Source organism: Vanellus vanellus (genome assembly GCF_965231255.1).
Source record: "Vanellus vanellus genome assembly, chromosome: 17".
Classification (NCBI taxonomy): domain Eukaryota; kingdom Metazoa; phylum Chordata; class Aves; order Charadriiformes; family Charadriidae; genus Vanellus; species Vanellus vanellus.
The window spans coordinates 6,727,717-6,744,114 of NC_138922.1; the positions used below are offsets into that span (position 1 = coordinate 6,727,717).

At 48.0% G+C, this 16,398-nt stretch overlaps 1 protein-coding gene across 1 annotated transcript in view; it reads left to right on the forward strand.

Annotated features, from left to right (window-relative positions):
* Nucleotides 1-1,446: 1,446 nt before the first annotated feature.
* Nucleotides 1,447-16,398, forward strand: part of UBE2O (ubiquitin conjugating enzyme E2 O) — a gene marked incomplete at its 5' end in the record, with an annotated part of 66,828 nt that continues 51,876 nt past the window's right edge. The window contains one exon of the mRNA XM_082492078.1: nt 1,447-1,857. Within this exon, the coding sequence (XP_082348204.1) occupies nt 1,447-1,857 (411 nt within the window). The remainder of the gene's footprint in view (nt 1,858-16,398) is intronic.

A 16,398-nucleotide genomic window follows, 5' to 3' on the forward strand; every position in this document is an offset into this window, starting at 1 on the left:
GTGAATCTAGGAGGTGAGCACAGGCAGACCTCTATCCTGGTTGCTTTTCCTAAAAGGAGAACTAAAAGTAGAAACCTTGGAAGGAGCAATGATGGCCAGCTGGCCGATCCAGCCAAAGCAGAGCAGCCTCACGTTTGTGGGAGGGGGAGGGCAAGAGGGAAAACATGCTCTACTCTGGGGTCTTTCCTGCACCAAAACAAGGCAGGCTGAGGATTTGGGGCATTTTCCTGACATTCCAGCCAGCACTGCACAAGTGGGGAGATCTAGGGAGTGAAGAGACAGGATGAGTTTGGGTAAAGAACAGGCAGCAAAGGCTGTCTCGGATTCCTTTAGCCTTTCACCTGCCAGAACAGCGGGACCTGCTCAAACAACCATTTTAGTTCAAAAAGCCCTGCAGATAGACGGGAAAACCCCCCAATACTAGAGTCACTGAAGCCAAATATTTGGGTCATTTGCACACCCTAATGAGGGCTTCTGGCAGCCATAAAATCAAGACTGGGTTTTGCTGCTGGCTGGAGAGCACATCCCAGCACTGGGCAGTGCCTGGGGCCAGGGTGGACCCCCACCCATGCCCGGGGTGGCCATTTCAGCGGGGCAGGGGGGGTAGGTGGGCTTTGTACCCCCTCCCCGTGAGAATACCCACATCTGGGTTGCGATGTCGAGGCTTTTATGGTAGAGATGCACACACTTCTGGGGTGAGACCCGTTGGCCGCTCCAGCTGGGCAGTGGGACTGGGGACATCTCTGTCCCCCCATGACCAGTGACCCTGGGGATGATGCAGCGCACACCCATGACCGGTGACACTAGGGACAATGCAGCACAGCCCCCTAAGTGATTGGGGACCCTGGGGACGATGCAGCTCACTCCCATGAGTGGGGACCCTGAGACGATGCAGCGCAGCCCCCCTAGTGATTGGGGACCCTGGGGACAATGCAGCGCACCCCCAATGACCGGGGACCCGGGGACGATGCAGCACAGCCCCCCATGACCAGTGACCCTGGGGATGATGCAGTGCACACCCATGACCGGTGACAGTAGGGACAATGCAGCACAGCCCCCTAAGTGATTGGGGACCCTGGGGACGATGCAGCTCACTCCCATGAGTGGGGACCCTGAGACGATGCAGCGCAGCCCCCCCAGCGATTGGGGACCCTGGGGACGATGCAGCGCACCCCCCATGACCGGGGACCCGGGGACGATGCAGCACAGCCCCCCCATGACCGGTGATTGGGGACCCGAGGTCGATGCAGCGCACCCCCCCCGTAGGCCGGCTCCGGGACCCGCCACCTCCCGCCCCTCCCACCCGATGGGCGTGTCCCGACGGTGGGCGTGGCCTCTGCCCCCTGGGCCCCGCCCCCGGGCCGTTACTTGCGCGCGGCCCGCGCCGCCCCTCCCCTCCCCCAGCCTGCGCCGGCGGCCGCGCGCTCTCCCGCTCTGCCCGGCGCCATGGCGGACCAGCCCGCTGAGGCGGCCCCGGCCCCCGCCGCCCCGGCCCCCCCCGCCGCCCTGCCCCTGCCGGCCCCGCCGGGCGGTTCGCAGCGCCTCCTCTTCTCCCACGACCTGGTGTCGGGCCGCTACCGGGGCTCGGTGCGGTTCGGCCTGGTGCGCCTCATCCACGGCGAGGATTCGGACTCGGAGGAGGAGGAGGGCGGCGGCGGCGGTGGAGGAGGGCGCGGGACCGGCGGAGGCGGCGGCGGAGGAGGCGGCGGCGGCGGCGCCGCCAGCTCGGGAGGCTCCGAGTCGGGAGGCCCCGGGACCGGCGGGACGGAGGAGGGCCGCGCCAGCCCGCTGCGGCGGGGCTACGTGCGGGTGCAGTGGTACCCGGAGGGCATCAAGCAGCACGTCAAGGAGACCAAGGTAACCGGGGCGGCCTCGGGCTCTGCCGGGTCCCTCTTGGGGGCGGGGGAGAGGCTGCCCGCGGCCTGGCTCGGCCTCTGCGCCCGTGTGTGTGTGTCCCCCACGCCCCCGGGGGGACCGTGGCTCCGGCTGCCAGGCCGGGGCTCCGCCTTGGAGGCCTCCCGGGGCAGGGGGCTGCCGGCCGGTTCCCTCCCCCGCCGCCGGCGGTGGTGTTCGGCTTCTCTGGAGGCACCTGAGAAGGGGGTTATGGCTCCTTTTCCCATAATAACCACCGCCCCCACCTCCCGTCCTTGCCCGTGCAGCGGTCTGAGCATGGGGATGGCGGAGGGTGTCCTCCAGAGGTTGAAATCCCGTTCCCTTCCTTCGTCACGCTCCTTCTGGAAGCCCGGCGCGGGTGCCGCTGGTGGCAAAGCCCGGCTGTTCCGCTGGGCCGCTAAGGCATAAGGCGAGGCCTGGCTGTGAAGGTGGTTTGAGCTTCCAGACCCCTCTCGGGCCAGTATCTGCCTTTATTGCACAGCGTCGTCATTGCCTGTTTTAGGGGAGTCAGCAGCCAAATAGGGAAACCTCGACTTGATAAAGATTTCAGCGGCGAGCAACCATGGTTTGGATCTGCCCTTGTTTACGTGAGCGTTTACCCCCCCCAGCTGACGAGGCTACGTAAATCTGTGACCTCCTAATTATATCTGAGGAGCCACAAGGCGCAGGTCTGCGTTAGAACGTTCCCACTTCCCGAAGTTCGGCTGGCGTGGGGGTATTCGCACAGACTGACTGACAGTACGGAGACAAAAGCGAGCGAGGGGGCACTGTAATATAGCACAAAGGGGCCTGCGAGGAATGGGCGTTGCACGGAACAAAACAGGCGGCCTGCGCTGTCCTTGTGGCCCAGCGGGTCCGAGTGCTCCTCTGGGGCGGCAGGCAAAAGCGGGAGGCTTCTGGGATGCCGTCTGCTTTGCTGTTTCAGAAATGGGCTCGGACGCCGAAGGGGAGACTGAGAGGAAGAAAGCTGTGTTGCAGTCCTGCAGGCATCGGTAGGATTGCAAGCGCTAACAGAATGAGCTAAATTTAGGTGGTAGTGTCATTAGCCACGTGACCGGTTGGAGATAAGGAAAATGAAAACAGGTATTCAGAAAAGATAATGCCACGTGATGTATTTCTACCTTAAAGAAGCAAAAGCCTTCTTTCTCTAAAGAGCCACAATTCAATCACTGCAGCCTTCCAATGAAATCTTTTGTAGCAAACATTTGCCCCAAGTTGTGTGTGGTTTTCAGCATCTAAAAAAAGCCTCCTTGATTTGGGTGAGTAAACACAGGTTTGGGAGTTGTTATTGGGTTCCCAAATCCAGAAGTATTAGTTCTGACTTCAGTCACCTGGTAACTGTACCCTTTGCAGTGTTAGAAAAAGCTAGTCTGGGGAGGACCAGAAATCAAAGACAGTTATGTAAATAAACTCTCTGTCTGCCTTTCCTTTTTGTTGTCCTTCTCCTCTGGTGTAGGCGTCTTTACCACTTAGGTGGTGATAGACCCTGGGGAGTTTCCTAAGCGCTTGAGGAATTAAGGTGTACTTCTCATATTGATTTTTCCATTTGAAAAGCTGCCCACTAACAAAATTGAGAGGCATTGCGTATGGTCTGCGCTGCAGCGCAGGGTTGCTAAAACCAAATCTGACGCCATTGGAAGCATGTTGTGGGACTTATGGTTTTGTGGTTATAATCAGGGCTTTTTTGCTGCCTGCTGACCCAGCCCTTTTTGGGGTTACACGGATATGTGAGAACCAGCCAGGTAAGCCTGACGTACTTATCATTGTCCACACTGGGAGGGGTACAAACTCGTGGCACCACGTGGTTGTCCTGGGCCTGAGGTTTGCTGGCTTTTGGGTGCTGTTGCCTTTTGTTATCTGCAGATGCATCCTTTGGCTGTGAAGCTGACTCTCTAGCATCTTTGGCTGTGAGATTCTTGTTTGACATCCTTAAAAATGTTAACCTGTTCTGCTCACAGCCAAACCATGGATTAAAGAGGGGCCTTGTTGCACCCTTTTATTATCTATTATTTTCCTGAGCTTTTAATTCTGCAATGAGTCGAGGGTGAAGGTGCTCCTGGGGCCTGGGCTTTCACTAGCCCCATCGCGTGCCTGTAGATGTACCCTTCTGTGTAGAAGGCTGGATGCTTCTCTATCTCCTGTTTATCAAGCACTTTAAGATCGATGAACCCTGGCGCATGTATTGGATAAAGCGAGTGTTGTAACCAAGGAAGGGGAGAAATAAAGTTGTTGCAAGTTTTGAGGATAGTGAAACAGTACCTTCGGCTCCTAGTGCAAAGGTCAAAATCAGTTTTCTGTACCCAATCATAATCCTAGAGGCTTCCCTGTCTTTTCTTTAAACTGTGAGGGGTTTAAAATACATTTTTATTTTTTTTTAAAGTAAGGGAATAGGTAGGCTAATCACTTTTACGGTTGCTTCTAGAAGTTCAACGCTTGCTGTTGCTCTTTCCTGATGGAAATGGTAGGCAGACTGCCACCCAAGCACACGATTACTGATGTTAATAAGTAATAGAAACTTTCTCTTGAAATAGAGCTAGCATTTGGTACAAAGCTCACTAGCTCCTCCAAATGAATAAATGGTTTATTTGAGTGCATTCCTGCCTTTGATTCCCATGTTGATAGTCGTTAGCAGTATCATGACAATGGTGTGAATAAAAGAAGAGCCGGGATTTCTTACCCTCTAGCTCAGTGCGCTGCTTTCCTGCCTTCCGTGACCATTTCCCCCATTCAGAACAGTGGGAAGGCATTGTTGCTGAATATTGTAAAACCCAAGCTGTCCTGGAAGGAGGAAGCTTCCCTTGCCAAATACGTTTGCCATCCACGTCTTGCCTGACCCAGCAAACCTGAAGAGCAGTTCCTCCGACTGGTTAAAGCCATACCTTCTTGTCTTTGAATGCTAGATGTGATTTGCAACTTGGCTTGTGAAAGTAGTGTAAACTGGTGTGTGCACTTGATGCTTTTTCTAACAAATTAGCAGGAGTACTCGAGACCCAGCTGAATTAAAATTTCAGGATTTCTCAGCTGCAGGCCTGCTGCACACTTGGGCTGCATTTGGGAACTTTACAAAATTCTTGAACACGTTGGATATTAGTGAGGCTCATAGGGTGCTTTAACGTGCTGCTACCCTTCCTCCTGCCTTTCACCTGAGAGCCTCAGAGCTCTCTGCCACCTTTAATTTTCACAAAGCCTGTGCAAGGCAGATATGCCTCTTCTGCAGCTGAGGGAAATGGAAAGTGCAGGTGTTGTATTTCAGCACCTTATCTAAAGACCTTCAGCCGGCCAAGCTGCTGAGCTCCCTGCCTCTGAGTTGTCTTCCTTGGGGAGGGAATGCTTGCGCTAGCGTCTTGGTGTGATGCTGTGGTACACACACGTGGTGCTGATTGATTTACATACAGGGACCCTATAGGGCCCCGGGATTGCCGTAAGAGTCAAGGTTCAATTTAATTTATTTATTTTAAGTTTTTAGCAGCCTTTTGTTAGGCCCAGAATGCAGCTTGGTTTGGGTGGCTCTTGCTGCATTCGGCTTTGCTTTGGAAACAGATTCAAACTATCAGGGCTCCTCAGACATGATCCAGTGGCTGATCGGCTTGTTAGCTGGAAATGATCTGATGTTCTCTCCGCAAGTCTCTCTATGAATTCAACTCAGCTTCATCCCACACAGCCCTTCTGTTCCTTCCCATCCTTCTCTGCTATAGTTTCTTGACCTCAAATATCGAGTCATGAATATAAGGTTGCAGGAGAAGTTTCTGAAGACGTTATTCTCTCGTCGTTTCAAAATTTTAATGAGTATTTTGTTTCTTGTCTGAATTCTGCCATGTAGTTACTGCTGTGACCCAAACTTTTAAGTTGCAGTCTTTCTGTGCTTATACTATGGGGGAAGGAGATATTTCCTTTTACAGGAGGTCTGTGTTTTCCCTCCCTGTCCCTTTACAGCCACTCTCAGCCCTCACTGCTGGGATCCCTCTTCAGATGTTAGTCCTAGCTAGCGACTCTGTGGAACCTATTTGCAGTTGAGGGACAGAAACAGAGCACCTTAAAATCTTCAGTCTTCATACCTGGCAAGGTGTTCGCCATCTGGAAGTGTAGCGATGCAGCGTAGGTATGTGGCCGCGGGTGGAGAGGGATAGATCTCTGCCTTGCGCAGGCAGGGTCCTTTTCAGGAGCTGCGAGGAAACGCTGGTCACAGCGCAGAGCTCTAGTTTTGTTGCAGCACACAAATTCAATGCCCATAAACTATTAATACTAGGTTTTATTGCATGAGGAAGCTGTATCTAACCCTCTTCTTGCATCTGACATTTCAGTTAGTCTCCCAGGGGGGTTCTTTGAAACCACCTGATGTTTGTAGCCGTTAGAGACAGGAGGAGAGAAAAGGCTTACTGGAATTTCTGCAGTTCTGTGTAAAATAGAACCACTTCAACGGGTGACCTTTCCATCCTGCGAGTATCCATCGCAAGGTTACGTACCCTTGAGTCGATTCCCCATTTTACTTTGATTTGTTTGGCTCTTGCAATATAGACTTGGGGATCATCATTAATATTTTACTGCAAAAGTGGAATCCGGCACAACTCACTGTATGGCAATCTCAGGAGTACTAAATAGTGTACGCTATTACAGTATGGAGAATTGCTTTGTGTACAGCCTGCAGAGTGAATTGATAATTCAGGAGTTGCAAGTGGCCACCTGGGCTAAGCAATTAATTATAACTATTCCAAATCTAGACAGGAGTGTTATTTTTAAAATGGATGAAACCTCTCCCCAAGCAAGCAGTTTTTGTGACACGCTCTCTTCCAAGATGCACTCACTTTCAGTGTGCTAGTATAGCTTAAAAAAACCCCTGAACTAAATTAGTAATGCTCTTAGAACTAGTAAACAAACTAATGTGCACTAAAAGCCTTAGAAGGAATCAATCAAAGCCTGTGACAGGCTTTGAAATACCTGTGTGAGTGAGGCATTTTGCTGAACTTTCTCATACAAGTTCTTCCTTTGCTGATGTGATGCAGCTCCAATGCAGACTTCTGCAGAGAAGCGGCTTTAAGCAATTTGATAAGTTACTTTTTTGGCTGAAGATTCTTCATTGAAGCTAAATGGCAGGAGCTTTGACAGACAATTTTTGGGGCAAGGTCTTGCTAACTATGGCAGCTCATCTCCTCTCTTTAGAGGAAAGACACTATATTTAATGTTTGGCATCTATGTTGGTGCTGGGAAATAATTGGCGTTTGCGAAGCTAAAAGCCTCCTCTTGTTTGACTGTTTGATTGTTTAATTACTTGGGGGATTTCAAAAGCTCAGAAGGTGATGACGCTTTCCTAAATGCTACTTAGGAAAAACCTGCTTCATTGTTTCCACTCTGCTCTTACCTCCCACCATGCGCTGGGTTTTTTCCCAAATGGGTCATTGTACACACAGGAGCTGATACGTTCGTCTGAAATCTTTGCGCTTTTAAGGTTGTCAGTCCTGAGTTTCTTGGAACTGAGAGATGGGAGATGACAGATTGGGTTTCTTTCTTTTTATGTTGTGCTCTGGAGCACTTGACCCTGTAACTCAGTTCAGGCTCTACCTTGTGTAGCTGATGTGTCTCACTCCCGAGACCTTTAGACCTGTGGCGAATTAGGAGAATGCTAACTCATCTTCTGGAGCAACAGAAACCCTTAGGGACACTTCATGGTAATGTCTGAGCTTTTTTTTTCCATTTGCTGTTAGACTGCTAAATAGATACGTGCATGTTTGTGGCTGAAACTAAAATATTCTGTGAACTTGAATTTGCAAAGTTACCAAACTTCAGCAAAAGTAAGTTTCTCTTACTGGCAAGGTCCTGGGACTGGGTGGGGGATTTACCTTTGACGCAGATATTGATAAGCATTTTAGATTTCTACATAAGTGTTTCTGTGAAAGGAGGAGACTATGTGGGGGGTACAGCGATAATGACTGTAAGGGGTGATTAGAAACATCAAATACTATGAAAAACATGTGGTTTTGGCAGTAGAGGTGGTGAGGGTTACTGATGGCTGTAATAGCTGCAGCGCTTTCAGATGTGCCTGACTTTCCAGTGGACGGGTGTCCTTTTAGTTTTATTGCTCTTTTTGGTCTGTAGCGAATGAGTGGTGTGGAGAATCCTATGCCTGCGGTGGTACGCCACAGCACACACAGCCCGGCTTCCTGCAGCTAGGTGTGCTGTGGGCTCGGCTGTGTTTCTTGATAGAAAGCGTCCCTTGCTGTGTGTGTCAGGATTATTCTCACGTACCTTGTGCATTTGACTGTGCGTACGGAGTCATGTCTGCTGTGCTCTCTGCCCCGGCCTTTGGGGAGTGCTTGGACCAGGCAGTGGAAGTGGTCCAGGTGGAAACTGAACATTTACAGGGCATGATGTGGATGGAAACAAACGTATTGATGGTGGATGTGGACTTGATAACTGTGCTTGGATATGTGCTTGTGTGGGAGAGGTAAGGGGAAGTACAGGTGATGTTACACTTGTCTTCTGCCTTAATTGTGTAGAGTTTAAAGCAACTTGATGAAGAGAGAGATCTAATAAGCACCTGCAGCTGGAATTCCTCTCACAGAATATGACGTGTAGGTTGAGGCCAAAAACATGGGTTGAGTGTAGTCAGATTTTAAGACTAAGAATTCTGTAGCTCTGTACACCAGGCTGTGCTTTTTGGGTTGTGTTTTGTTTTTTTCTTTTTTTAAAGAAATGACATCACCTTTATACTTTATTCATCCTTTTCCGCTGGTCAGGTGCATGTTGTACCTGAGAAGCCCTGTGACTGGAGGGGGCTGCAGTGCTGTTCAGTTCAGGGTATGGGGAAGACTTAAGCTAAATAGCATTGATGGCTGTATGCTGTGAGCTTAGAGCGCGCACCGTGTGTCTACTAACCTGCTGGTCTAAACTTTATCAAAGGAGTAGTTAGAGATGTGTGGAAGTGGTGTCTAGAGCAGTGTCTCCGTCAGACTAATTTTGGGTTTGGTATTTTTTTTGGACTTGCTCTATTAACTTCTAGCATGGGGTGAAGGTTGCTTCAGTATATAAGGGGAGCAAGTGGAAGGCAAGATACAAAATAATGTTTTTTTGTGCATGTACGCTGAGATCTTGAAAGTGGGACGCATCAAGCTACATCTTAAATAATTTGCCCAGTTTTTCAAGGGGTAGCTGCCCCCTACAGCGATATGTTGGATGCTCTAGATAGGTAGCTAGGCGTAGTTAGGCTTCTTTGTGATTACAAAGCTGCGTTTGTTCCCTGCTTTTGCTGTCATCTTTAAAACTGTGACCTCTGTTTCTTTCCTCAAAAGCTGGTGCTGTAGCTCTTTGTGAAACAAATGGGCAGCGTGAAGGCTGTTGGTAGGAGGTGAGACCAAGGACTTGCAGGAAAGCAGGATAGGAGAGGACAGGAGCTCTCGGATAGGAGAGGACAGGAGCTCTCGGTATTTTACTGTAGCTTCCAGGCCAGGAAAAAAATTAATTCACGGGAGTAAATTTGAAACAAGGAGACCCTGCTCAGCTTGCGTTTGCAGTGGTATCACTTCACAGCCTCTGGTTACAGTTTCTTGAGTTGAAGAGAAACTAGGTAGCTATGTCCTTGGTCCATTAAGCAGCATTCATTTTGTACCGTAAAATTGCAACAGCAGTACCGTGTGGTTCTGTATTCAGCACACATCAGACACAGCCTCCGTGGTTTGTCCGCATCGCTGCCTGTAAAGCTATTAGCTTTTCTGCTTGTGAGGGAGGGGTTTGGAGACTGACAACTGAAGAGGGCTATTTAATCACCAGCTGAAAAGATGAGGAGCTTAAGACTTTTAGCTGTGTTTCTTAGCCCAAAGCTGGGAGTTCCTGCTGCATCATTCCTGTTGAAGTGACTGGGTACAGTTTTCATTCGTCAGTGGATGATGAAACTTCTGCTTAGTGAAATATGCTGATACTGGGAGAGCTGGAATTAGTTCCATCACGACTGATTTATTTTTTTACCTACTTTTGAAAGGATATAACTTCTATGAGAATAAAAGAATGTTATGTATGAATCATTTTGGTTGTAAGAAACGGTGCTGCTTCTCTGCTGATAAGGATGCTTAGCAAGTAAGTAGCACTTTTCATCTTCAAAGCGTTTTCTGGGCTCTGATGTGGCAGTGCCTCTTTAGATGTGCCTGTTGAAAAGGTGACATCAACTTTCCCCTCAGGTGACTCTGGGTGAGACAGCCTGCATCAGTGCCACCAGGCCCTGGTGTCTGCTCAGTGCCTTCTGTTTGACCCTTCCCGATCAGGGATGGAGAGCATGTGCTGTCTGCTTGGTGGAAAATCTTTTGACGTTCCTCAGTGCAGTTATAGCTAAAGACTACTGTCTGGGCAAATTATTCTCACCCTGAACCATAATACATTGGTTATTCAGCGTACGTGTAAAATGGGATGCTTGGGAACTAGATGGCATACTGTATCTCTTGCTATTGAGGAACTCAAGTTTGATTCGATTTTACTCACGTGAGTAGCTAAGTTGAGTAACCTAGCATTTTTAAAAGTGAGTTTAAGTATAAATCTAATGAGCTGTGGGTTTTGCAAGGCTGTAGTTGGTGAAGAGGAGCCTAGATCTAGTTCATAGTGGTGTTTCTAGAATCAAGTGGGTGTCTCGGGCCTTTTGGCTCAAGATGCAGTGTTAAATAACTAATCCTAGGTCTCAGTCCTCAGTGAAATTGTTGGCAGCAGCTATGCTGAAACACCGTTGGAGCAACAGACCCTGCTAAAAAGTCTGTCCCCACTGTTATCGGCCCCCTTTAGGTACTGGAAGGTTGCAATAAGGTCTCCAGGCTGAATAACCCCAACTCTCTCAGCTTGTCTTCACAGCAGAGGTGCTCCATCCCTCTGATCATCTTCATGGTCCTCCTCTGGATCCACTCCAACAGGTCCGTGTCCTTATATTGGGGGCTCCAGAGCTGGATGCAGTCCTGCAGGTGGGGTCTCATGAGAGCAGAGCAGAGGGGCAGAATCCGCTCCCTCACCCTGCTGGCCACACTGCTGGGGATGCAGCCCAGGATACAGTTGGCTTTCTGGGTTGCAAACTCCCATTGTCAGCTCATGTCCAGATTTTCATCCACCAGTACCCCCAACTCCTTCTTGGCAGAGCTGCTCTCACTCATATAGTCATAGAATGGTTTGAGTTGGAAGGGACCTTGAGATCACCTAGTTCCAACCCCCCTGCCATGGACAGGGACACCTCCCACTAGACCAGGTTGCTTAAAGCCCTGTTAATGCCTTCATCCCCCAGCCTGTATTGATACTGGGGGTTGCCCCAACCCAGGTGCAGGACCCTGCACTTGACGTTGCTGACCTCATGAGGTTCACACGGGCCCACTACTCAAGCTTGTCCAGATCCCTCTGGATGGCATCCCATCCTTCAGGCGCATCAGCTGCACCACTCAGCTTGGTGTTGTCTGCAAACCTGCTGTGGGTGCACTCGATCCTACTGTCCGTAACATTGATGAAGATATTAAACAGTACTGGCCCCAATATGGACCCCTGAGGGACACCACTTGTTACCCATCTCCATCTGGACATTGAGCTGTTGTCCACTACCCTCTCGATGAGACCATTCAACCAATTCCTCATCCACCAAACAGTCCGCCCATCAAATCCATAGCTCTCCCATTTCCAGCAAGGCCCTATTTGTCCTTTGGCTTTACCCTTCTGTCTGCTTTTGAAGATGAAAGTTACTGTTTGTTTTTTTTTTTTTTTTTTTTTCCTTGGAAGGTGTGTTATGTATCTAATCCAAGTGAATAATTCTCATGACTATTGCAAGAAGTATTCATGCTTCTGTTCAGTGTCTGAGTCCAAGTTCCTTGAAACAGCATTAGCCTTGAGACAAAATAGCCACATTTTCTAAATTTAGAGTTACTACGCAGTTGTGGAAATGGTACATAATGAATACATGCGACTTCTGTCAGAAGCCTGTCCTTGTGCCACAGGTTGTAAAAGTTGCTCTGGTTTCCCATGCTGAAGTAGTCTTGTTTTGGTGAACTGCCTGTGGGATTCGGTTTAAAGCAGAAAATGGGAGCGGGGGAGAGGGAGGAATCTCTGTCCTTCCTGGAAAACTTCTGGCTTTGTTGTTTTTCTTTTTTTTTTTTTTTTTTTTAAGTCTGCAGATGTGGATGATTCATTTGCTTCCTGTAAGAGGTGGGCTGGCCAACCTTTTGGGTGTATTCCAAAGAGCTTGGGAAGCTTTTCCTAAGGAGGTGTAGCAGTATATCATGTTTACTCCTTGGAGTGTATTTAATGCAGCTTGTGATTATGAACATAGACCTGAATTATCCCGTCAGTGGAAGCTTTAAGCTTTCTGAACTGGAGCAAACTTCACAGGATAAAGCAAGCTGCATCCTGGATGAAGCAAGCTGCTTCCTAGACTATGCACCTCTCTATATTCCTGAAATATAAGAAAGAAGAGAGCACCATGCAGAATTACACTGCAGGGAAGGTGGCACTGCACAGAATATACCAGAATCCCTGGCTGCTTAGATTTAAAAAAATGAAAATTCTGAAATTTCTTCTTAATACATTAGTTGATATTTTTATCATCCAAAGGTGCCAGCTGTCAGTGTTTTGAGATCTCGCTTTACATGTAAAAATCAGACAATCGTATTTGGAGTGTGTATTGGCTCAGGAACGGCCTTTTCACCCAGACCATCTGACCCGTGTGGCTGAATTGGCTCATTTGCCCTTCTGACTCTCAGGCTAGAAACTTCCTCTGTGTAGTTTTGTGTGGTGTCGGGGATTGTGCTGGTACGTGACAGAGAAATGTCTCATTTGGTTCCTGAACTAAATCTGCACTGTAATGATAAAGGAAAGTGCTAAGTACAGGGTGACTTTACCATAATAAAATGGGAGTGGGGCAGGAACTCCCTGTGATTACTGGTGAGCTCCCTGGGCTAGCACGAGCCAGGGCATCCTGAGCCAGGCCCTGCTATCCCTGCCACAGCAGCAGCTCCTGTATCCCTCAGGGAAGGTCTGTCATAAAGAGTTAACTATTTGCTTTGGTTTCTTGAATTCGGAACCTGTCCCAATCTTGATGAGAAAATTTGTAATTTCTAGCAGAAACGTACAGGTAGTTTACACCCATCTCTTCTAAAAAGCAAACCTGGCTCCTAAATGACTTCTTGCCTTTATAAATGTGCTATTATGTGGTGAAGCACAATCATTTTCTCCTTTTTGCACCCCTGGACTGTGTATCACTGACTTCCTTGCCAGACAGGCTCTCTCCCTGCTCACCTTGCAGCCCTTGCCCGCGCCTGCTCCAGCTCCCACCGTGCTTGCTTGATCAGAATTGGCTCTGGCTGCCTTGATCAGCCTCCAGTACCTTGGTGAATGGTATTAATATTTCTTTCCTGAGGCTGTTTTTATCTGAGCCCAAGTGTTAAATGAAACTTAGCACTTCCTGCATCAAGCACACTTTGTCTTTCACAGGAGTATTGGGTGATCAGCTCTCGTATTTCTTGTTTTGTTGGGGATCTTAGGGAAAGATTAATAATTTTTAGGAAACAAATATCACAAATATGGTAATTAGTGTGGTCACTGTAATGCATGTGAAAAATCTTTAATTGGAGGAGTCTTTCTGTAATTTTTTTTCCAGTGTTGACACTTTGAACTTTGGAAGAGATCCAGGCTAAGTTCCTGGCTTCCTCGCAATCATGCTGTCTGTATTTTTTTTCTCTATTCTCGGTAACATAATTTAGTGCCAGATTGCCACCCGTAGATACTGGCTACCATTTGGAATCTATTTGCTCTTGCACAATGGTTAAAATAATTGTGAGTTGAATTATAACTTATGTTAGTGTAGTGAATGTGGCCTGAGTGTGTATTGCACTAATTCTGTGTATTCTACTGTTTAATTGGCATTCAGGTGCAAACATACAATGTGTATTCACACCTAATGTCCTCTCTCACAGCGATGCTTTGGCTGCTTTTGTTTCTGCCCCACGCAGTTGCTTTCTCTTCAGATTACGGCAGTCTTTCTGATTAGCATATGTACAGCCATGCAAGCGAGGCAGTTTTGTAGAGAAAACACTCTTATCTGAGAACTCCCTTAGCTGGCATACTTGCTGCAAAGTGAATACTTGCTGCAAAAGCTATTTTTCTTTTTTTTTTTTTTTTTTTTTGCCTTTAGTGGTTGGAAACTGATGGTGAGCACTACATGTTGGGCTTGACAAAGCTGCATTTGACCTTCTTGGCCATAGTCCGTTGAGTAGGCAGGTCTCCTCACCCACCCTATGTCTGATAGTTACTCTTGTGTCTACTTTACTGCCCATGGGGACTGCCACGAACTTTAACTTTCTCTTGTGATAATTAATCTTTTCTAATCTGGCATTGAGAAGCGTTTGCTGTCAGGAGAGCTGGGATGAGAAATGAAAGGACTGAAAAGATCAGCTTTTAAAGGTGGTGGACGTAGGGCAGATTCCCATCTCCGCGCTCCTGCATCCGCTTCTCTAACTGAGCGTTGTGCTCTTATGCAGCGAAGGGTGAGTGCGTGGAGGGGACAGCAGGCTCGGGGTGGAGAGCTCTTGCTTTCCAAAGCTTGGATCTTTACGCCTGCTTAGTACCGTTTGGGCTAGCAAGGATTTACGAGCGATCTTAGAAGTCTGCTGCACAGCTCCTATCTGCATCTCCTTTGGTGCTGAAAGAACCACGTTGATGTGACGATGGCAGCGAAGCGATCACCCCAGGAGCTGGAGAGTCCGTGATGCTTGTTCTGGAAAGCAGCCTAAGAAATCTTTTGTGAAATGCCGTTTGTTCTCGTTAGCGCTGCTAACTTAGCTCAGCTACGGTTCAGTTCGGATTGCCTGCCTCTGATCTACAGTGCTGGCACTGCCTCAATGAAGGCTTGAAACAAAAGATCAAGGATTAAACGCAGAATGACATTCGTAGCATCATTGTCCAACCTGTATGTACTACCGAGCATGGTAGAAAAGACACCAAATTGCAGTTCTTTGGTATTTCTAGCTTGGCTCTTAGCTCAGCTGGTTCCTGCTGTGCTGTAAGAGGGTCAGGTGTGTTACTGCTACTGTAGACAAAAGTTAGTTGTAGCAGCTGGTCTCTTTCATAGCTCTTTATCATTTTTTATACCATTTTGCTGCTTCAGAGGTCCTTCAGTGTTCATGCCTGTTGATTTAGATTTAGCTTTCTCTCCACGCCAGGATCTCGGGCACCTCAAAGACCCTTTCTCCCCACCCATTTATCCTCACATGCCTTATCTTCGCTATTTTAATTTTTCTCTGGGAGTTAAGTTATTCAGGGTGATAGCATGTTCGTTGCTCTCAAGAGAGTGTTCCCTACCCTGCTCTGGAGACGGGCAGACCGGTCCGATGCTTTGCCTCCCTGGCTGGCAGGGCGTCAGTTTGCCTTCTCATTTTTCCCGTTTCATCAGAAGAAATCCCTGGATGTTCTCAAAATGCTTAATTGGTTAAGTATGAACCACTAGCCTGGGAGTGCTGCATCGGAACTGAGGACTGATGTTGAGCTGGGGTTTTATTTAGGCTTTCCTAGTAATGAATGATGCTGGTATGTGAGCTAAAGGGCGTATTTTCTTTTTCCACTAGATTGCTTCAGGGTATTTGAAACCAGGCAGGATTATCTGTGTTCTAAAGAAGAGTAAAACAAAGGATGTTTATTATGTTCCCATATGGACATGAGGCTCCAGTAGGAATGTTGCAAGGTTAGTAGGTGCTATGTGCATGGCTAGTACAGGTCCTGCCAGCGCTTAGCCTCAGCCAAACATTGCCTTTGAGTTCATCTTGCGCTTTCAGGAAAAGGCGGCACCTGTCACCTTCAACTATGCTGTGATTTAGCAAAGTGGCAAATCTCCGTTAGAGCCCAGGGAGAGGAAGAGCTTTTAATCGTAAATGACAATGTGAGGTCTGTGACTTGTACCCAGGCATCAAGTGATGGGTGAAATTACCCTTCTCGACACCCACCTTGCTATAAATAGCTATTTTAACTGGGGGCAGGTGCTTCTGAAATGTCACTTGGGTGAAGTCTGAGTGATGCGTTGAATGCACGTCTCGGAGCAGAGAGAGGCATTGTCTTGTTTGTCGGATGTATCGAAAGCTCTGTGTCTCTGCCAAGAGATGTTGTAATGGTGGGATAGCCGTTTATCAGAGCTTCTCTTTGAAGTGTTTCGAAACTCTAATATTTTCTTGAATCATCTCAGTGCTCCATTCACAAAAGCTGCTGCTGTTAAAATGTCATGCTGACAGATATGTGTTGTTTTTAATCCCACCCTACTCCCCCACCGTGATTATTTTTCAGGAAACTCTACACTTTTTCAGTTCCCTACTTTTGTGCACATCACAAGGGTGGTTTTTTTTCCTATTATTATGAAAAGAAGTGTTGTTTGAGTGCCCAGACTGTTGGTAACATCTAGCCATATGCTTTTTGGTACAGTGTTCAAGTATCTTCACAATTCTCTTTTTATAATTGTCCTCTGAAATAGTAAGCTATGGTGACTTCCCCATTGAAATTTATCCATCACATGCTGTTTCT